The following is a 20,637-nucleotide window of genomic DNA, read 5'->3' on the forward strand; positions in this document are numbered from 1 at the left end:
GGGGGCGGGGTGGTACCTGTTTGCCATTTGGGCTTTTGTTAGGGGTATCTCCCCCTCTGTAGGTGAGCCAGGCGAAGGGATCCTCTCGGCTTTGGGGCAGTTTAGCCGCCCCTGGAGGCTGCAAGCCAGCGTGACTGTGGCACTATGCCTTCTGAATGTCTGCCTGATTTCGGTTTTGGCCATGCAGCGTTTCTCTAACAACAGCAGTGCCCGGAAACCTGTCCCGAGGTCAGATAATAGTGAGTGGCAAGGGGTGTGGGAAACGATGGGCAAAGGCCTGAGTCGGTGGACACCCCCAATGCTTTGGAACTTCACTCCTGAGCAAATGCAAAGCCCTGAGAAGCTGATGGAGTGCTTAGAAAGGGTGTGTTACCAAACTGGCAAAACCCAGGAGACACAAATCACTGCAATGTGTTGGGGACTTGCCCATGCATACCGTGTCCTCTTTAATACCACCTGCTGCCCTCAAAGGGAAGAAAAGGCCACACAAACAATATCTGAGCCGGGGGCACAGGCAGAGCCAGTCTCAGTCACCTCCACCAGCACACAGACTGAGCCAGAGAGCCAGGCAGTGCCAGTGTCAGTCGCCCCGATACAGAAAACCAAATACACCAGAAAGTCTGTTCACAGAGTGAGGGATGAGGATGAGCCAGGCCCATCAGGGGAACAGGAGGAAGGACCAGAGGTGATTGTCCAATCTCTGTCCCCAACTAAGCTGCGAGATATGCGGAGAGATTTCAGCCGCCTGGGAGGTGAGCAGATTTGCACCTGGCTGCTCTGATGCTGGGACAATGGAGCCAGTGCTTTTGAGATGGAGGGGAGAGAGGCCAAGCAGCTGGGATCTTTGGCCAAGGATGCTGGCATTGATAGGGAGGTAGGGAAACAGGCTCAAACCCTCAGCCTTTGGAAGTGACTCCTGTTCAGTGTAAGGGAGAGGTACCCCTACAAGGATGATATCCTATGTCAGCTAGGCAAATGGACCAGCATTGAGAAAGGCATCCAAAACCTCAGGGAAATGGCTGTGTTTGAGATGATCTATGGTGATTTGAATAATGAGCAGTCACCCATGGACCCGGATCAGGCCCCTTGCACACACCTGATGTGGCGAAAGTTCCTGAAGAGTGCACCAGAAGCACACTTGAAAGCATTGGCAATAGTGTCCTGGTGGACAGACACCCACACTCTGACAGTGGATGGAGTGGTTGGCAAGCTCCGGCAATATGAGGGAAATCTCCCCTCATCTCAACATTCCCTGATCTCAGCTGTGGAGGAACTGTCTCAGAGGGTCCAGAAAATGGAAGAGGACATGTCCTACGTTCCACCTGCACGGGCTAATATCTCAGCCATTAGAAGTAAACGTTTCCCCACCCAAGAGAAAGGCAGCAGAAGGTACACACCATGAGGCACCCTATGGTTTTTCCTCCGTGACCATGGAGAGAACATGAGGAGGTGGGATGGACAGCCCACTGCTGCCCTAGCTGCACGAGTAGAGCAGCTGAAAGGGAAGACCACCACAAAAGGGAAGTCCTCCAAGAGGAGCGCAGCTCCAGTGTCCAGTCAGAAATCCTCCAGGCAGAATAGAATGGTGAACGTTATGTCTGACCCTCTTGAGGGGACCAGTAAATCATTCTTTCAAGAAGTGAGTGATGATGAGCAGGATTAGAGGGGCCCTGCCTCCAGCCAGGGGGAGGAAAGGGACAATTGGATTTACTGGACAGTGTGGATCCGATGGCCTGGCACATCAGACCCACAAGAGTATAAGGCTTTGGTGGACACTGGCGCACAGTGCACCCTGATGCCATCGAGCTACAGTGGGGTTGAATCCATCTGCATCTCTGGAGTGACAGGGGGATCCCAACAGCTGACCCTACTGGAAGCTGCAGTGAGCCTGACTGGGAAGGACTGGCATAAGCACCCCATTGTGACTGGCCCAGATGCCCCATGCATCCTGGGCATAGACTATCTCAGGAGAGGGCACTTCAGAGACCCAAAAGGGTACCGGTGGGCTTTTGGTGTAGCTGCCCTGGAGGAGGTTGAACAGTTGTCCACCTTACCCGGCCTCTCAGAGGATCCCACAGTGGTGGGGCGGCTTAAGGCTGAGGAGCAGCGAGTGCCGATTGCTACCAGGACGGTGCACCGGCGGCAGTACCGCACCAACCGAGATTCCCTGGTCCCGATCCATCAGCTGATCCGTCAACTAGAAAGCCAGAAGGTGATCAGCAAATCTCACTCACCCTTCAACAGTCCTATATGGCCAGTGAGAAAGCCTAATGGCGAATGGAGGCTAACTGTGGGCTACCGTGGCCTGAATGAAGTTACGCCAGCAATGAGTGCTGCAGTGCCGGACATGCTAGAGCTCCAGTATGCACTGGAGTTGAAGGCAGCCAAGTGGTACGCCACGACTGACATTGCTAACGTGTTCTTCTCCATTCCGATAGCACCAGAGTGCAGGCCACAGTTTGCGTTCACTTGGAGAGGCATCCAGTACACCTGGAATCGATTGCCCCAGGGGTGGAACCACAGCTCCACCATTTGCCATGGACTGGTCCATACTGCACTGGAGAGAGGTGGGGCTCCAGAACTCCTGCAGTACATTGATGACATCATTTTATGGGGGGACACAGCCAAGGAAGTTTTTGAGAAAGGGAAGAAGATAATTGAAATCCTCCTGAAGGCCGGCTTTGCCATTAAACAAAAGAAAGTTAAGGGGCCTGCAAGGGAAATTCAGTTCCTAGGGATAAAATGGCAAGATGGGCGTCGCCACATCCCAATGGAGGTGATAAACAAGATAACAGCCATGGCCCCACCAACTTCTAAAAAGGAGACTCAGTCTTTCCTGGGTGCTGTGGGGTTCTGGAGGATGCACATCCCGAATTACAGCCTGATTGTGAGCCCTCTCTATCACGTAACCCGTAAGAAGAAGGATTTTGAATGGGGCCCTGAGCAACAACAATCCTTTGAACAGATTAAACGGGAGATTGCCCAAGCAGTAGCCCTCGGGCCAGTCCGGGAAGGGCAGGAGGTTAAGAACATGCTCTACACCGCAGCTGGGGAGAATGGCCCTACCTGGAGCCTCTGGCAGAGATCACCTGGGGAAACCCGAGGCCGACCTCTGGGCTTTTGGAGCCGGGGATACAAAGGCTCTAAAGCTAATTACACACCAACTGAGAAGGAGATACTGGCAGCGTGCGAAGGAGTTCAGGCTGCCTCAGAAGTGGTCGGCACTGAAAGACAGCTCCTCCTGGCACCCCGACTGCCGGTGCTGGGGTGGATGTTCAAAGGAAAAGCCTCCTCCACGCATCATGCAACTGATGCCACGTGGAGTAAATGGGTTGCATTGATAACACAACAGGCTTGAATAGGGAACCCCAGTCGCCCAGGGATATTAGAGGTGATTACGAACTGGCCAGAGAGCAAAGATTCCGGGATGTCACCAGAACAGGAGGTGACACGTGCTAAGGAGGCCCCACCATGTAACAAGCTGCCAGATGAGGAGAAGCGATATGCCCTGTTCACTGATGGGTCTTGTCGCATTGTGGGTAAACATCAACGCTGGAAGGCTGCTGTATGGAGTCCCACGCGACGAGTCACTGAAGCTGCTGAGGGACAGGGGGAATCAAGCCAGTCTGCAGAGGTGAAAGCTGTTCAGCTTGCTTTGGACATTGTTGAGTGGGAAAAGTGGCCAAGGCTCTACCTCTACACTGACTCATGGGCAGTGGCGAATACCTTGTGGAAATGGCTGCAGCAATGGAAGCAGAACAACTGACAACGTAAGGGTAAAACTGTCTGGCTGCTGAAGTATGGCAGGACATTGCAGCCCATGTGGAGAACCTCGTTGTGCGCCATGTGGATGCCCATGTACCCAAGAGTCGGGCCACTGATGAGCGTTGACACAACAACCAGGCAGACCAAGCTGCTCAGATCAGAGTGGCTCAGGTGGACTGGCAGCGCAAAGGTGAACTGTTCATAGCCCGGTGGGCCCACGAGACCTCATAAATGCCTGGGCAGAAGAACACGGCTTCGAGTGGGTCTTCCATATCCCCTACCACGCACCAGCCTCTGGGAAGATTGAGCGCTACAATGGACTGTTAAAAACCACATTGAAAGCACTGGGAGGTGGCACCTTCAAAGACTGAGACATGAATCTAGCAAAGGCCACCTGGCTAGTCAACACAAGAGGATCTGCCAGTCGAGCTGGCCCGGCTCAGTTGAGACCTCCACATGCTGTAGATGGGGATAAAGTCCCTGTGGTGCGCATGAGGAATATATTGGGAAAAATGGTCTGGTTTAGTCCTGTGCCAGGCAAAGGTAAAGGCAAACCTATCCACGGGATTGCTTTTGCCCAAGGACCTGGGTGCACCTGGTGGGTGATGCAGGACAATGGAGAGGTCCGATGCGTACCACAGGGGGACTTGATTCTGGGTGAGAACATGCCATAAAATATGCTGTGCCTTTGTAAATTATTGCTTTGCTATTGTTAACTGCTAAATGGCAGCTGGACATGACGCAGATGGTATAGAATAAAGGGGTGGATTATGTCCTGGTGCAGCCAGGATAGAGTAAAGTTTTCCCCAGCAGAGAGACAGGGGGAAGGGATCTCCAGCCGGGTTATTCATACCATGCTGACGTCAGGTCCGGGGGCGGAACCTTTTCCTTGCTCTTTGGCAGGTTCGGGAGGGAATTTTGCTTTCCATAAACCAGCTAGCAGTATTTCTCTGTATATCGTTTGTCTTGTTCACTATTATTGCTGTTTAGTTGTTACCATTGATACTGTTGTTATTCAGATTGTTCTATCACTCTGTTGTATTAAATTTCTTGTTATTTTAGCCGGGGCCTGTGTCTAACTTCCAGCCCAACTGGCGCAGGTTGGGGAGGGGCAACAGCAACGTGATCCCTGATCCCGGCAAGGATTAAAACTTGCACAATGGTCATTCCAAAATCACACCTCCTCTTTTCTGTTGTTATTTCCATCAGCGAGTTAACCCTATACAGACTGAAGTGACCTGCTGCAGCTTCTACAGATTGCAGCACCTGAAAATACTGACACCTAACAGTCACTGACATAGCAAAGCTTCTGCACAAACTGCAAAGCCATCCTGCTCAGAAAGTGTTTCCAAGACTACTTTCCCTCCACCAGCTTCCTAACCCCTGGAAGCAATTATTTCCTCCAGTCACCTGTTACAAGGGTTTCATTATTTCTGTGGGTGCTCCCATGCATCATGGGTGAGAGGTGGGAAGAAGAGAGCAGCCACTTTTGGCCAGAAGGTCTGAGGCAGCAAGGTCCCATCTCTGGGGGGCCTCTCCAGCAGATTTACATGGCAGTGCCAGAAGGGTGTCTGTCCAAGCTAAAAGTTACAGGGCTATCACTGGAGAGAAGGCTGTGGAAGTCAGCAGCAGTGGAGTTTTAGATTCTACATTTAATAAAAAGTAGAAAATACTTACTAGCATTTGATGTAAAGATACCCATATGCCAGGGGGAAAGACAGGCACGAGCAAAAGTGAATGTGAAACTGATTGTTCCATAAATAATGGAATTCATGGAAATCAAAAGGTTGATAATGCTGGACAAAACAGAAGGGCAGAGACTCATGTGGTAGCCCACTTATATTCAGTTCTAGAGCAACCTGTGTAACATTAACACAGCCATTCAGGAAAGGTTTCCCCTTGAGACTTGAGGCCAGGCTACACTTTACGTCCATATGTCACTACGTGGAGTGCCAGGACTCAGCGCTGTGGATAGCCGAACTTCTGGACCTGACCTCAAAGCATCCAGGAGCTCAAGAGCAGGTTAAGCTGCTTGTGGAGACAGTCTGACTGTAAAGCAGCAGGAGCCCTGAGACACACTCCAAAACTAGCTCTGACACACCACAGGCTGATCTTAATGCTCAGCTGATCAGCTCCCTCTCTCTACAATATTCCCACTGCTCTGACACAATCTCTTGGTCACATCATGCTGCTGTCAGCTACAGTGGTGTGAAACTTCAGCTGTTCCAACACTGGTGGCTCTCAGCCTTGTATGGGATATAGGAACAATTGAGAAGAGGAGATGATCCCCTGCCTTGAAAAAAAAACATTAGTTTCACCTATTTTAAAAGGAAGAAGAGGTTGAGATTATTGTAGGATTTACTCCAAGATGAAAAGGGATTTTGCATTGCTCGGACAGTGGGCATTCTTCATCTCAGGCCATGCGAATACTCAGAACCAGGGCTCTGGCTGATTGAAGGATATGGGGTTTTGCTTGCATAAACAGAAAAGTCTACAAAATTTCTCTACCTATGCACCACGAAACTCAAAAATTCTGTTTAAACCTGCCAGCCTTGTGTCCAGGCTCACAGATGACACTGGAAGGGACACTGAGCCGTGGTATCTGTCCAGGTTATATGAAGAGATTGGTATGTCTGTGATCAAACTTGGGTTGAATTTGGCCTCCTTTCCACAGAGGACCATTTCATTCCTCAAGTCAATATGTGAACTGAGAGGGCTCTAATGTCCTTTGTTAATCCCCACATGCTACGTGTAAGCTGTGCCCTTACTCATCATTATCGATAGCTCTCAACAGTGTAAGGACACTTACCAAGTGCCCTTAATTTACAGCCCTTGCAGCAGAGCTCAGCTTTAGGCAGCCTCTCGCTCTGCCAGGAGCCCACAGAGATGCTTTTAGCAACAAGCTCTCGCAGCCTCACTAGAAACCTGGTGTTTTCTCCCGGTACATCAAGCTAGCTGATGCAGGGACCTGCCAAGTGACCTCAGCCAGGGAGGAGAAGGAAGGGAGGTTCTCACCTATCACTTACCAGCGGCTCAAGCGTGAACTCATCATCGGAGAAAAGCATGGAGTCTCCTTGCGCCTTTGCCCGCTGTTCTGGAAGGGGCGGGAGAGAAGGGGAAGGTGTTCTCCGAGAGCAGAGTCCACCCTGCACTCCCTCAGACAGCGATCCATATTGCCCTCTTTCCGCCTCTGCAGCCTGCGCCATGGGGAGAGACAAACCAAGCAGATAATTTAATGAGCAACATACTTGCAGAGACTTGTGTGAGCGCAGGGGCAGCAAAGTGCTTGGGGAGGAACAGCAGCAGCTCAGCGAGGGGCTGACCCCGAGCCGCGGGGTCCCACATGGCTCAGATTATCACTTGCTGGTCATTGCTATGGCATGTAGGTTTACTCCACGCTTATAAGCTCAGAAGAGGTTTCTGAAAGCCAGCAGCCCTCGAGAGCCTTCTGGCTCAAAGCCTCTGCCACAACTGATGGAGAATCCACCAACCACCCCAACTGGCTTTTCCTACCACAGAGCTGCTTGGGGGAGGCAGATCAAGATGAAGGAGGTGCTCCTTCACAGCAGGGCTTCACCGGCAGGGGGAGACGCAGCTGAGTTTCAGCTGCAGGCTACAGGCATCACTCCTTTTTTCTTCCCCTTTGGACCTGCAGGGATAAGCAAGCTACTGTGCCCTATATCACTTCTCACCAGAGGATCCCAGAGCACTGTGAAAGCAAACCAATGAATTGAGGCATCGCATCACTTTGGTGAAACCAATGGCTTTACATGCATGGAAACAGAGGCCCTGGGAGGGGAAGGCACTTTGCCTGGCATCACCCACTAAAGGAGTCTGGACCAGCATCTCTGAATCCAAACCCTTACATCTAGCCTTGAACCACCTTATCTTTTTCCTCTTTTTGGCCATCTCTGTAGAGCTTTGACACAGTTCATCTCTCCCTTACTTGGTAAGGGAGCTGTAGCAGAAATCATTCTAGAGTTTAACGATCACAACCAAGAGATAAGGGAGCACTGCTACAGAGCAGTTGCTTCCTAGCTGGCATATCGCTGTCCCCTCTGCACACTCCAGTCCCCAGCCATGAAGAACCAGAAGGTGACAACTCTGGGGGGACGAGTGGAAGTCTCCATGTGTAGCAGATCGAGGCAATGTAGTATAACCAGGATAGCAATCATCACCCAGCTAAATTCAAATACAGTTCAAAAGGAAACATGGTCATGGACATTACCAGCTGTACACAGACAAAGCCTCAGGCAAAGGCTGGCACCAGCACCAAAAGTACTTGCTTTGGCTCACCCCCACCGGAGTGCAGTGGGAGGTGTTTCTCCATGGCTAACCTACAACGCTGTGTGTGAGGAGGGCTTCCCGCCATCGATGAGCAACCCCCAACTCAACCTCCATCAGCGGACAATAATTCCACCATTACATCCCAGAAAGTCCTGCAGGAGGGAGACACAGCAAACCCCTGGATACACCACTTAAGGATCCAGGCCTTCTGGGGTCACAGCCCAGAGCAGTGTACTGCACTGCCTCCTCTCATGGAAAAAGTCCTCTCTGCTCTGAGATCTCTGAAGCTTCTCTGACAGCAGGACAGTGGCCTTGGAGCTATGATCACCCCTGAGATTGCAAGGAGGAAGAACAAAACGTCCTGGTCAGACTCAGGACATAAACTGGCATGAGATCAAATGTAATTGGAAAAGAATCAGGTTGAAATGAACTGTGGGGAAACCTGGTTGCTTCTGAGGGGAAAGAGGATCACTCAGGGTCCAATCTGAGACAGGCAGGTGAGGAGAGAGCATAAAGGAATGGTTCAGGCCAGGGCCCAGAGAAGGTAATGAGGTTTTCTTTTAACACACTGAGCTTGCATGGAAGTCACACACTGTGTAATTAAAAATAGAGAACAGTGGAAAACTAGTTTTGGCCTTCAAGGCATTTCTGACCTAATTATGTTGAACTTTATTGGCACAGAAGCCCTTAAAAAGTGCTCCAGTTTAACGCACTTTCCTGATCAGCTGTGAGCTAACTCCTATACACCTACATCCATGCAAGTCTGAAAAGTCCCACAAGGATTCCTTTAATCACCCAAACTTTTAAGTGTCATTTCCAGTTCATCCCCCCGGGCTGTAAGTGTTTCTCTGCTGCCTGAAAGAGGAATTTCAAAGCTTCACTACAAACACCCCTGGAAGAACCTGCCCCATCTCTCAGCACCATGAAGACACAGGCTGCTGCAGCCCAAATGCGCTCTGTCCTGTGCTGCCCTACCTTCCCTGCAGAACCCTTCACTTCTAAATTCTCCCCGGTCTCTGACGAAGGGTAGAAATACCTCCTTGTGCTGGAAACCGGGACAGTGCAAGGCAATTCAACATCCTACAGCAGGACGGCCTCAACTTGCTGGGCCAATGAAGCACTTGACCCTGCACATTGCTGGAGAAGGAGCCTGCCACCTTAACAAAGCTGGAGTGGAAGCTGCAGTGAATATCGTAACAGTTAAGCTACCTGCAGCTATGTTAAGTGCTGCTACTCAGTGTAGTCCCCAGGGAACGAGTGTTGACACTTTCCTCAGACTCATGGACCCCCCATAGCTCAGGGATCTCTAGACCTCAGTGGTCTGGGGCTCCCTAAAATGCAAATTTGCTCTCTGAGGAAATCTAGTCACTGCAATCAACCTTTCCTCCCCAAAACACCATCCTCAGCTGGAGTATGGATGGACCTGGAATGCGAGACACTGAGCTCCATTACCCTAAAGCCCAGGGACACGTAACCTGATGCCATAGTTTACTTGTCCTAAACCATTCAATGCACCAACACCCCTGGAGGCCATACGTTAGTTTTACCCTTGGGCAGTGTATCTTACTGAAATGAATCTTTCAAATGAACCTCAGCTTCTGATGATCCTCCTCTTCCTGATTAGAAAAAGCCTTCCACTGGAAGTGGACTTTGATTTCACTCTGATTGTGAATCACTACAGATCTGTGGTTTGACAGCGTGAGGTAAGTTTTCTCAACTGTCAGGGAGCTCCTGGCCAGCCCGATGTTGACATCTACAGCTGCTCCATAAAGGCTTGTATGAATATCTTCACCTGGAAAAAAGCACAGGGGAGTCTTTGCTCATCTCACTTGCTGATGGAAGTATGAGGAATAAAGCAAACCACCAGTAACAGAAGAAACTGTTACAGCTTTTAGCTGTATTAGCAGTTCCACAGATCAGCACATTCATCACATCCTGACAGCTGCCCGTGTACAGAATGAGGATGGCACCACCATCAGCACCTTATTTCTGGGTGTGTTTGTAGAGATTTATACCCAGGGTGACAGTATTTACAGTGAGATTTTTCTGATGTGCCCAGGTGGCCTTTGGGTTGCCATCCCACTCGAGTCATACAGAATTCTGCATCCAAGTCATTTGGGTGACTCTGAGGAGTCCCACCTCAGTCAGGGCTGCCCAGTGTTGTGTCTCTCCTGATCCCTTGTTGCTGACACCCAAAGATGCCTGGGGGCACGCAGGCAGGAAAGGGAGGTTCAGAGGAACAAGTGACAGCCCAGGGCAGGATGGGACACAGAAGAGAGCTTCACTGTGTTGCAGAAGCAGCGCCTTCACTTGCTCTGGGTTTGTGAACACGTGTCAAGACAAGAGTGGTGGTGCACGGCCCACCCCGACCTGCTCATTACAGACCTGCAAGCCCATTTCCTCAGCCAGGACCCTGCTGCTTATGCCTGAGTCTGCAAGTCTACGCTGTGTCTTCCCAAGCCATTCAACGACCAGAGCGAGGGCATCTTTTCTTTCCACCTCAGACCCCGCTGAAGAGGAGTGTCCCTGGCTGTGCACAGCAACTGACTAATGACTGGGGCCTTGCTGGAGTACCTGCCAGCACGTCACCCTCCCAAACAGACTCCCACCAAAGGCTCCCTCCTTTCCAGAGTATTCAAACCTTCCTTCTTCCCAGCCAAGTAACTCCTGGCAGTCAACTGAGATCAAACTTCAGTACCAAGCTCACTCTTCCTCTTGCAGGCAAGTGTTTCCCAGGTGAGACGCAAACAGCAAACATCAGACATGCTCTGTAGAAATGGCATTTCTGTGGATGATGACTGTCATGGGGCGTGCTCGGGGGGGAGAACACCGTGCTGACAGCAGGGATGGACCAGCACACAGCCAAACAGGACACACAGAACAGGCTCAGCCTTTGCCCCTTATCTGCTCCCTTCTAAGCCCTGAGACGTGAAGAGGTTTTGAAAGAAAAACTTTTAGAAGTGGTTTGCAAAGCAAGTTTAACATTATTCTGCTTAGAAGGGGCTCTGTTCTGAAGGATGCAGAGAGCGTGCACCATGCAGTGCCCAGCACTTACCTGTGTCATAGTGAACTACCAGGGAACCAGAATGATCCCCGGTCTTCAACGGGTGAAGCTCCAATGTCACTTGCACGGCATCACCAATCCCAAGAGTCCCGATGGAGGGATCCACAGAGAAAGGGCTGCAACGCAGAGAAAGAAACACATCAGGGCTACTGTGGGTGATCCGGGGAGTATACTCCTTTTGCAGCCTGCTTGAACCTGCTTGAACTCTCACTTTTCACAAGAGAAAAGTAAAGAGTAGCCTTTTGAGCCCTGTTTTCCTGGAGAAGAATTTGAAGCAACTCAGGTGCACCAAGTCAGACCACTGGTCTTTGCTGCATTCTTCACTTCAGCTCCTAAACCAAGACCTCCAGGACCAAGCAACCCACCACGAATTACCAGCCAACTGAATCAGTTTCGCTTCAGCTGCATCACCCTCTCCCATTCAGCCAACTGGGAAACCGAGGACTGTCTTCTGAGACCAGAAGGAGCAGGACAGGCTGTCCACAACACAACTCATGTCAGGCATTTCATTTGGGACCACTGGAACACCACGTGCTTACAACCTCCCAGAGCATGGGTGTCTTTGGCTGACACTGGTATGGAACCACTTCAGAAGGCACTCGGGATCAGGAGGTTGCAAGCTGGATACTTACAGATTCGAGCACTCTCCAGGAAATCTGGGAGAGAGAAAGCTCTAGAAGAAAAGGCCCCCAACCCATGCACCAGATGCTGCATCTTTTGCCTGTGCCCTCATGAGCATGCTGCTTTGGGGTGTGGTGCAGATTTGAAGCCAGTGTCTGCTCATCTCCACCTAAAAGCTCATTCTATTTAGTATTTGGTCGCAGGGACCAGACCAAACCTACTGGAAAACAAAGTGCCTGGACCACACAGTGTTCTTGTCAGGGCCTCAATAACAATTGTTTTGATCTACGATCTCTTATGGCACTTGCATATAAAGACACAGCTGCTGGTAAATTCATAAATGTCTCTCTCACCAGCTCACAGCTTGCCCATCTCTTAACACTGCATTTGGTCTACAGGAACCGAGCTCCTAGAGCTGTCACCTGCCATGCAGCATCTTACACAGCCCAAGGGCAGCCAGGTTGCCTTCCTTCGTGTGCTCTTCCAATCTAACAGAATCCGTCTTGCGAGATGCTCTGTTGGAGACATCATTGCAGTACAAAACCTCACTGCAGCACGCAGACTTTTATCACAGGTTCCATCATGCTTAAAACACTATAAGCAACAGCAAAACCCACATGTTCTGCCCGTTTGCAGCTATGGCTGCAATACAGCAGCTCAGATGCTCTGGTTCCCTGTTGTTACCAACCATGTTATCATGTAACAGTGTTTTGCACAAAGACGACACGCTCCTTTACCTCTCAGTGCTGATGCGGTAGCGAGCCTCCTGGTTACCCACATTGCGAACCAGCAAAGTTTTCTGGGAGTTGTACTTGACTGGACAGATGGAGAAGTTCAGCTGCTCAGGAAAGTCCAGGATAGCTCGGGCACCTATAGCTCGGATTGGCACGATAAACTTTTCCCTTTCTGTGATGCAGGTGAGCTGGTGGAAATAATCCTTCAGGGAAAGAAACAATCTCAGCACAGGGCATTTTGTACCATCCATGGAGAAGAAAAACTGCTGGTTTCTATGACTCTAACAGTAGCATCCAGTAACGTCAAAGGGCTTTTTACCTTAGGGACATTTCATTCCTGTAGTGTGACTTGAACAAGGCTGCTAACTTGCAAAGAAGAAACAATCCCATTGATTCACCTGCTTTCACAGCAAGCTGGCAGAATTTTCTGATACTTTGATTTGGAGGTACCAAAATAGAGCAATTTCATGGAAGAGATTACAGCAGTAACAAGAACCCCCTTTGATCACCACCGCAGATGATCAAAGGCTCCACTAAGCACCCAGTTGTGCCACAGCACTAACTCCAATCCCAGCAATGCAGCAACCTCACTGACACTGGTCAGGGGATGCTCAGGTGCCTTTCCAAAAGGACTTGGCCACGTGCACAACTGACACTCAGTCTTTGGTGAAATATTTAACAAGCTGGACATAGTTGTTGTTTTAATGTCAGGTGAGTTTAGGGGTAAGTGTACTTCCCACCCATTCTCAGAGCATTATAGGGACAAGGCTGGGGTCACACACCCTTTAAAAAGCTATCTGATCCATCTCCCCACCCCAGAACTGGCTCAGCTCTACACCCAAACTATTCCTGCAAGACGTCTGACAAGTACTTAAAGCACTAACAATTCCAGCCCTGCCCTCAGCAGCCTATTCCAGCTCTACCCTAACTTAAGAGTTCTTCCTGTGCCTAATCTCAGGTACACGAAGGCAAGGCTAAAGCAACAAGGATTTGGCCTCAGAGACAACCATGACCTTGAGAGAGCAAGTTGCCTCTCGCCATTCATGCACAGGCACATTGCGTGCCGAGCCCCCTCTCCAGGGACGCCCTGGGACGCTGCATCCTGTGCAAGGCTGGACTCAGCTCTTCAGAGTGCCCTGACCTTCAGCTACACTCTGTGACCCATCAGAATGGGACCCTGCACCAAGCTGAGCGCAGCCTCAGGCCAAACTGGGGGAAAGCCAAGGGAATAGGGGTGCCAGGCAGAAGCTGGCTGTGCAGGCTGCTGTGAACCCGCAGTCCCATGAGGTTTTGCAAGCTGAATAACCCTCCCTTTGGAGGAGACAGAGGCTGTAGTTCTCCACTGCAGCACTGCCCTGCGTTACCAGCTCTGCTGGGCACTTACTTACAGTCTACGGGTACAGCTGGAACCAGTTTACAGCCTTGTTTTACTTTGCAACTGCAAACTCTTATACGGTTTCAAACCAGGTTTCTAAATAAACATGCCTGGGTGAGAGAGGGGTTGCATCACTTCCACACTTTAAAGATTCTTTTTAGACCCACCAGCTTCAGTCTACAGATTTTCATGAAAATATAACTTCATCCTTCATACAACTCCTCTCCCAGTTTCAAGGAAAACACCTGTCACTGTACAATGGTTCCTCTCCTCTTATTCACCTTTGAGAAGCAATAAGTTACAAGCTCTGGCCTGCAAAGTATCACCGCTGGCATTTGAATTTCACCCAATGAAATTAAAGAACTGCTTGTGTCTCAGAGGTGTCAGTTCAGGCTCTTTGCAAGCTCAGGTTAACGTTAATTACTGTCACAGTGATAGCAACCTTCACTGCCCAGTACACAGCACACGCAGGGGTCGGTTTTGCTGCGTAACCAATCCTAAATACTTCACTGAACTCCCTGCAGCAAACAACCGCAAAGAAGATATCCTTGTAGCATGAGGTAACGCAGCAAGTCAAGCAGGGAAAGCTCCCCGCTGAAACCAGGATATCACAAAGGCTGGAGAATAAGGGCCATTAAGAGAGGAGAGACTGGAGGATGAAGGCAGCTTCCCATGAGAAGGGGTGGCACTTCTCCCACCTTCCTCAGCCACCAATTCACAGCAGGCTTTGAAATCAGTCACTTGGCTCCAGGTTCATTTTGCACAGGGCCATTTGCCTTGATTTTCTGCCCCTTTCCCTCCCACAAAAGTAATCTTGAAGGGCTACTTGGAATAGCTTCAGTGTGCTACTAAACATCTAACAGCACCCAACTGAATTTTAATTTCAGTAATGCAATAACTCATTAGCCTGTCATAATTCACATTAACGAGCATTAATTCAGTCTCCACTGAGCATCTTGGAGCTGCCTGCCATTGTCTCTGCCGGACACGGGGGAAGCTTCTGGCCCCTTCTCATAGAAGCTACCCCTGTAGCCCCTCCGCTACCAAAACCATGTCACGCAAACACCATACACAGTTCATTCTTCCTGACCGTACCTTCTTCTGTGCCTCCTTCAGGCACAGCTGTCCAGCTACAAAGAGCCCCTGTGTGGAAAGCTCTTGGCAGGATTAACACATCCTGCCTGTGCCTGCTGCTGCCCACTGACAGTTCATCGTTCATGGCCATCACCTGCTTTCCCAAATTTTCCTTCTGTGCTATGAACCACTAGTCTCTGTCTTGAATTCTGCCTGTTATCTCCCTCCCTTCTCTTGGGCTCCATCTCTATCCTATTACTCTTTAACCTCTCTTTGGAGGCTGTGGAGCCTTTCCCTTTCTGCCCTTGCTTTGACTTCTTACTCCTAAGTTCCCAGGTTTCGCCCTAACAGCGCTCTCAAGCGTTCATCTCCCAGTCACGGATGGCAGTCACTGGGGTAAATGGGACCCCACGGCCTGAGGAGAACAGGATGCCTCACCCTGTTCCCATGCGAAAACTCCATTTCCCCCCCCTCGCTACTTTTGGTGCGGGGGCAGCCTAGAACCTGAACAGGACCACGGGTGTTCGTTAGGGACACAGGTGTACGCTCTTGTTTCTGCTTTAGCCCTGCCAGTGGACATCGCAGAAGCAAGAAGCCGCTCTGCACCCCAACAGTGGAAGCAGCTAACAGCTAACCCTGTACTAACAGGGAACAGCAACATTCTCAATCCAAAGAGAGAGGGACGGAGAGCAAGAGAAACACTGGGTGCAAGGATTTGGGTTAACAAAAGAGACAAAGAATACATATAATAATACTTTGTGGTATCAAAGATTTATTTCCAAGACACTGAGTTCCTACGGCAAGAAGTTGGGCACTATTTAAGCCCCGCCAAAAGGGTTTGTTCCCTTTGACGTTAAAGAAACACCTGAACGGGAGACTCTCTGAAAGGCTCCGATTTTCCCAACTTTACTGGGGAGCAAGGGAGAAAAAGGAAGGGGTTCAAGCTGGACAGGTTACAGAGCGCCATGTTGTTGATGGCATGCGCTGGAGGTGCCCTTGGCAACCGCTGGAGGATAACATTCTAAAGCCCCTAGCAACTGCCTTGGCTGGTTCAACAAGACTGCAGAAGGTACCACCTCCTCCCTTCAAGCCTCTTTCACTGCTGGCTGGAGTTTCTGTTTCAAAAAAGAAGCAGAGACCAGCTTTCAAAGGTCCAGTTTTTGAGAGGAATTACTGCTTTCAGGATAAGGTTGCCTGCCGTTAGTAGCACAGAGGAGAAGCAGCCCAAGAGGTGAAAATGGGCGCACGTGGGAATGACCCCTACTTCCGCTTTCATCCCCCCTACGCACAGGTAAATGCTGTAGATTTTACAGGGCTTTGTAACCTTAATTCTCGTGATAGACCGTGCTGAAAGGGAGCCTTACTATCTCAAGTCTGAAGTGGGTATGGCCCTCTCTCTGGGTCGTGGCAGCACCTGTAGATCAAACTGCTGATTTTTGCAAGTGCTAAGAGCTAAGATAACCTAAACTACAGACAATTTCTCCTGTGAGCTGGGTTCAGATACTCAAGGAAGACGTAAAAATTAAAAATCGTGCATAAAGATCACCCAGCGCTTTCTTAACCAAGTGACATGGTGCTGATTCCGAAAAAAAATGGCATGTTTATAGCTTCTGCTCACAGCAACTGCCTGGATCCCCGTAAAGTCACTTCCTTAAAAGAAAGACCTTCAAAACGGGTCCGTCCTCCAAAGACATACTGTTCTATTCCACCGAGTAAAAACCCAAGGGTGGGTGTAGGGCCTGGGAGATGGGCTTTGGCCCCTGACTGTCTCAGGGCATGGCCTGCTTGTGCTGGCTACAGTCCAAAAGTGGCCGCTTTTGGAGATGCTGCTCCTAGACCCAGCTGTTAATATCTGCACCCGAGTGAAACTTACCTTCAAATACACAAGGATCTTCAAGTGGGACTTTGCTTTCCTTCAAAAAACGACACAGAAACTCATTCAGAATTAACCCTCAACCTGGCATTTCTAGCTCTCAGCTGGGACGAAGCTCAGTACACCATGTACTAAACCATTTAGGCCATTTTTACTGTTCCATTTACAACCCCTGAAAACTCTTTTCTCCTGCAGCGCAAGTACCACAACATCTCCTGTTTCTGGGAAAAACAACCCCGAGGCTGCCTGAGGATCAGCTGTACTTTCCATCACAGCAAACCTCAATATATCAATGGACTTTTTTTGCCACCCACTAACAGTGAGTAAAAATACCTTACCAACCATTTGTTCACTCGACAAAGGAAATACACAAAAATGTCCTTCCAGTGCTTCCATAACCTAGAGTAAGGTCAAGAAATGCACCCTGGCAAATCAGTCAGGTAAGATCTGCTATCGCAGCAAGGCCAAGGCAAGGCAGGGAATTGCCCTGGCGTTTGAATAAGGTTGCCACATTGGATTTTTTAGCTGCCACGTTACGAATCTTTGTAGCTGCCAGTTACGTGAAAGGTGAAGTGGCACTTTAAGTTGCTGAGATCCACACAGTAAAAGTGTTGCTTTACTGGTGCATTGGCTAGATGAAATCTCTCCAGCAGTAAAAATGGCCAGTAGGCAGGTAATCGTTTGAAAGAAATGAAAAGCAGCGTGTGTGGCGGGGGGGAGGTTGGCAGGGCCACCAGTAGCAATAGCTGTTGATGGAGAACAACACGTTACACGGATGAGACACCTCTTGTATAGGTAACGTCAGATGACAGTCCTCTGTGTGCAGACGGATGTCCAGTTCAGCGCTCTGAAAACATTTTTCAGGCTTGAACACTGGATGCGGGCTACTGAAATACAGTCACAGTTTGCAAGGCAGTACCAATGTCATCAGAGTAGTGATGGAAAAAACCACCCTCACAAGTTGCTGTCTTTTTCCCTCGGTCTCTTCTAAGAGGAGCTCTTGCCTACCGGCAGTCCTGGTAGGCAGCTGGAACCTGGGACAGAGACTTGTTCTGGGGCCTCCTCTCCAGAGCTGGAGACAGGTGTCAGAAGAGAAGCCCAGAAAGACCTCCAGTCAGAAGCAAGTGCCCTGTGCTCCTGTAATCTCCTTCAACTCAGCCAAGTTGGATTTGCCTTACAGTCCCCGGAGCTAGTAATACCCTAGCCTGGACACCCACAAAGGCTCTATCAAGTCAAAGTGCTCTATCTTACTTTCTCTTGCATGAGATACAACCAATCTGATCTGCAGGAGTCTTAGGAAAATGGGTTGCATCTCACCCACATGCTGCTGCCAACATCACGGGTACATACACATTTCTAAGGAAAAGAGTATCTTTGATGAGTTTCCTCTGATTCAGTGTAAATTACCTTCAGGAACCTCATGGTCTTTCTCAAAATCAACACGTTGTACTCAGGAAAGAGACGTGTGATTCAGAAAATCCTGATAGAAAGGAAAGGTCTCCAAGCTACAAATGGGTAAACCTGTGCTTAGCGCTGCTAAATGCTTCAGAACTGATGCCACGGGCAGGGAGGCAGGCCTGCCTGTTCTTCAGCCTGTTTCAAATATTCTCACAGGTGGGGTCCTAAACTCACTGACTCCCTGCAGCCCGGGTGCCACTAATCACAGGGTTCCCTGGGTTGTCAATAACTGCAAAGGCACCGGAAGAAAGAAGGTTACTGGCTGAAATTCATCTCTCCCCCAGCTGGAAGAGATACCCAGCCTTTCTCAGAGACTGCAGAATGATCCAAACGTTCCTCTTCTCAAAAGCCTTCATTCAGCAGGGCCTCATCTCTCCGTTCGCAGGAGCCGGCACCTGTCTTTTTCCCGGCTTTCTGCAGCTGGATGATGCTCTTTTGCCAACCTCCGCAGAAGGCTTTTCCCTAGAAGGCACAACCTCTCTGTGTAATGAGGCCTTCAGTGTCAGAAGGGTTTCAGAACTGTACCTGATGCTCTCAACCCTCATTTGATATTCTAGTTCCCTCCTAACAAAAGAAACACCATGTTCTTTTCTGCAGATGCCCCACTACAACAGGCTGCCCACCAAGGGATTCTGCATCCAGGCCCTCATCAGCAACCCCACAGAAATCAACACAACACTCGACTGCCAATTCACCCACCGCTCATCATAAACCTCCAGGACGACGAAGATGATGAGGAAGAGGAGGAGAACTGTAAACAAGTTTTTTCTTTCTTTTACAAGGAAGTAGAATGGAGGGTGTGTGGGTGTGTGCGTGTGTTTGACACCTCCCAGCTCATTTATTTGAATAACCATTACAATGGTAGAAAGGAGTTTTTGACAGGTTTTTCAAATAGTTTCCAGCTAATCCCCAAGTTATTGGAACCGGTAGTCACCAGGTGGGAGCGAGGCAACATTCCCCAACTCCTGGGAAATGCATGGCTGTACAGTTCAACAGCGGGATAATTCCTCTTTTACCCATTAAATAGAGCTGAACTCACAGGTTTGTTCACCAAAGACAGTGCTCTGACTTCCACTTAAATAATTCCTTCAACTGCTTTCCTCAACTCTGTAGGCAGTCTCATGTTATCGCAGAAAGTTATCCTTAAATCCAGCAAAGAGAATCCATACAACACTCTCCACCGAAACTGAATGTCTGTGTCTATGTTTCTATACAGACAGAGAGAGATTTAGTTTTTCTGGTTTTACAATGTAGTTAAACTCTTGGAGGTATCTCACTCAGAGATGCCAGATTCACAGGGAAGGGACGAATTTCACGCTCCCGGAGGGCGGGAGCGCGACCTACTCTCAGGTGCGCACTCCGCAAACCGCTGTGCTCCTTCTCAGGCAGCCCCAAGCTGCTCTTCACTTTCCCCTGACCTTCAGGCTGGCTGGCAGGGCTGCCTGCTCATGCTTCCTAACTCGCTTTCACTCCCAGGAAGCCACAGGAACCTCAACAATACAAGAAGCAGGGCTTTGCTCATTTTAGCAGCCTTACCTGAGACAGCCAAGGAGCACGCCCTTCGCCAGCTCCGCTGGCAGACACTGCAGGAGAGGAACTCTGCGCAGAGGGTTTCTGACAAGCACTCCCTGCTGACATGTTCCATCACAACATTTCCTTTGGGGGGGGAAAAGAAGGATCATGAGTACTGAAGATGGCTTTAAATCAGTTTACATCCACTAACACTTGCTTCTTAATATGTGTCGTGACAGCAAGTCCACTGTGCTTGCAAATACCTCATAGCAAGGAATCCATTTTCTGGCCAGAAGCAGAGCTTGCAGTCAGAAAAAAAGAAGGGCTCTGACCAAAGTGAAATTCCTTATGGTGGCTGGTTATTACCAATTGCCAAAGATCTTTGTAGAGCTCTCTAGTAACCCTTGGAAAATATTTCCTACAGATGTTCCTGACTGGGTGCCCAAGACTGCTGAAGAGATCGAAGAGGAAAGGGCAATAAAGGAAATATGCTATAAATCTGGTAAATACAAACTTAGTCACTCTTGACTAAACAGCAGTTCTGACAAGAGAGTGAACATTGTTGGGTTGTTTTTTTTTTTCCCTCCTGGGCTGTGTTTAGGAGAGTATTACAGGATTCAGCCCCCTCGTGAACACCCCTCAACAACAACCGTGTCTTCGCCTTGGGAAAAAGAGCTGTCCCCCGTGGAAGCCACCCACCCAGACTTGCAGAAAGGCAAGTACTTTTCAACTTCTTGCACAATGGTTACCACTTTTTAAATTACTGTTACAGGGAAAAACTATCACAGAGTTTGCCCCCCCTCCCCACTTTTTACATTTTTTACATTTAGTGTCAATAAAGACAGGAATTTCCGCCGTGTCGTCACCCCCCCCC

At 49.5% G+C, this 20,637-nt stretch overlaps 1 protein-coding gene and 1 pseudogene across 1 annotated transcript in view; one reads left to right on the plus strand and one right to left on the minus strand.

Moving 5' to 3' along the window:
• Nucleotides 1–15,887, minus strand: part of LOC113490618 — a 71,778-nt pseudogene extending 55,891 nt beyond the window's left edge.
• Nucleotides 15,888–16,157: 270 nt separating this feature from the next.
• CUNH12orf50 (chromosome unknown C12orf50 homolog) overlaps nucleotides 16,158–20,637 on the plus strand; it is an 8,328-nt gene continuing 3,848 nt past the window's right edge. The window contains exons 1-5 of the mRNA XM_026867148.1: nucleotides 16,158–16,211; nucleotides 16,989–17,112; nucleotides 18,849–19,004; nucleotides 20,188–20,265; nucleotides 20,365–20,482. Of these exons, the coding sequence (XP_026722949.1) occupies nucleotides 16,158–16,211; nucleotides 16,989–17,112; nucleotides 18,849–19,004; nucleotides 20,188–20,265; nucleotides 20,365–20,482 (530 nt within the window). The remainder of the gene's footprint in view (nucleotides 16,212–16,988; nucleotides 17,113–18,848; nucleotides 19,005–20,187; nucleotides 20,266–20,364; nucleotides 20,483–20,637) is intronic.

The sequence above is a fragment of the Athene cunicularia genome, unplaced genomic scaffold (assembly GCF_003259725.1).
Source record: "Athene cunicularia isolate RWA unplaced genomic scaffold, athCun1 SCF_18, whole genome shotgun sequence".
In the NCBI taxonomy this organism is placed as follows: domain Eukaryota; kingdom Metazoa; phylum Chordata; class Aves; order Strigiformes; family Strigidae; genus Athene; species Athene cunicularia.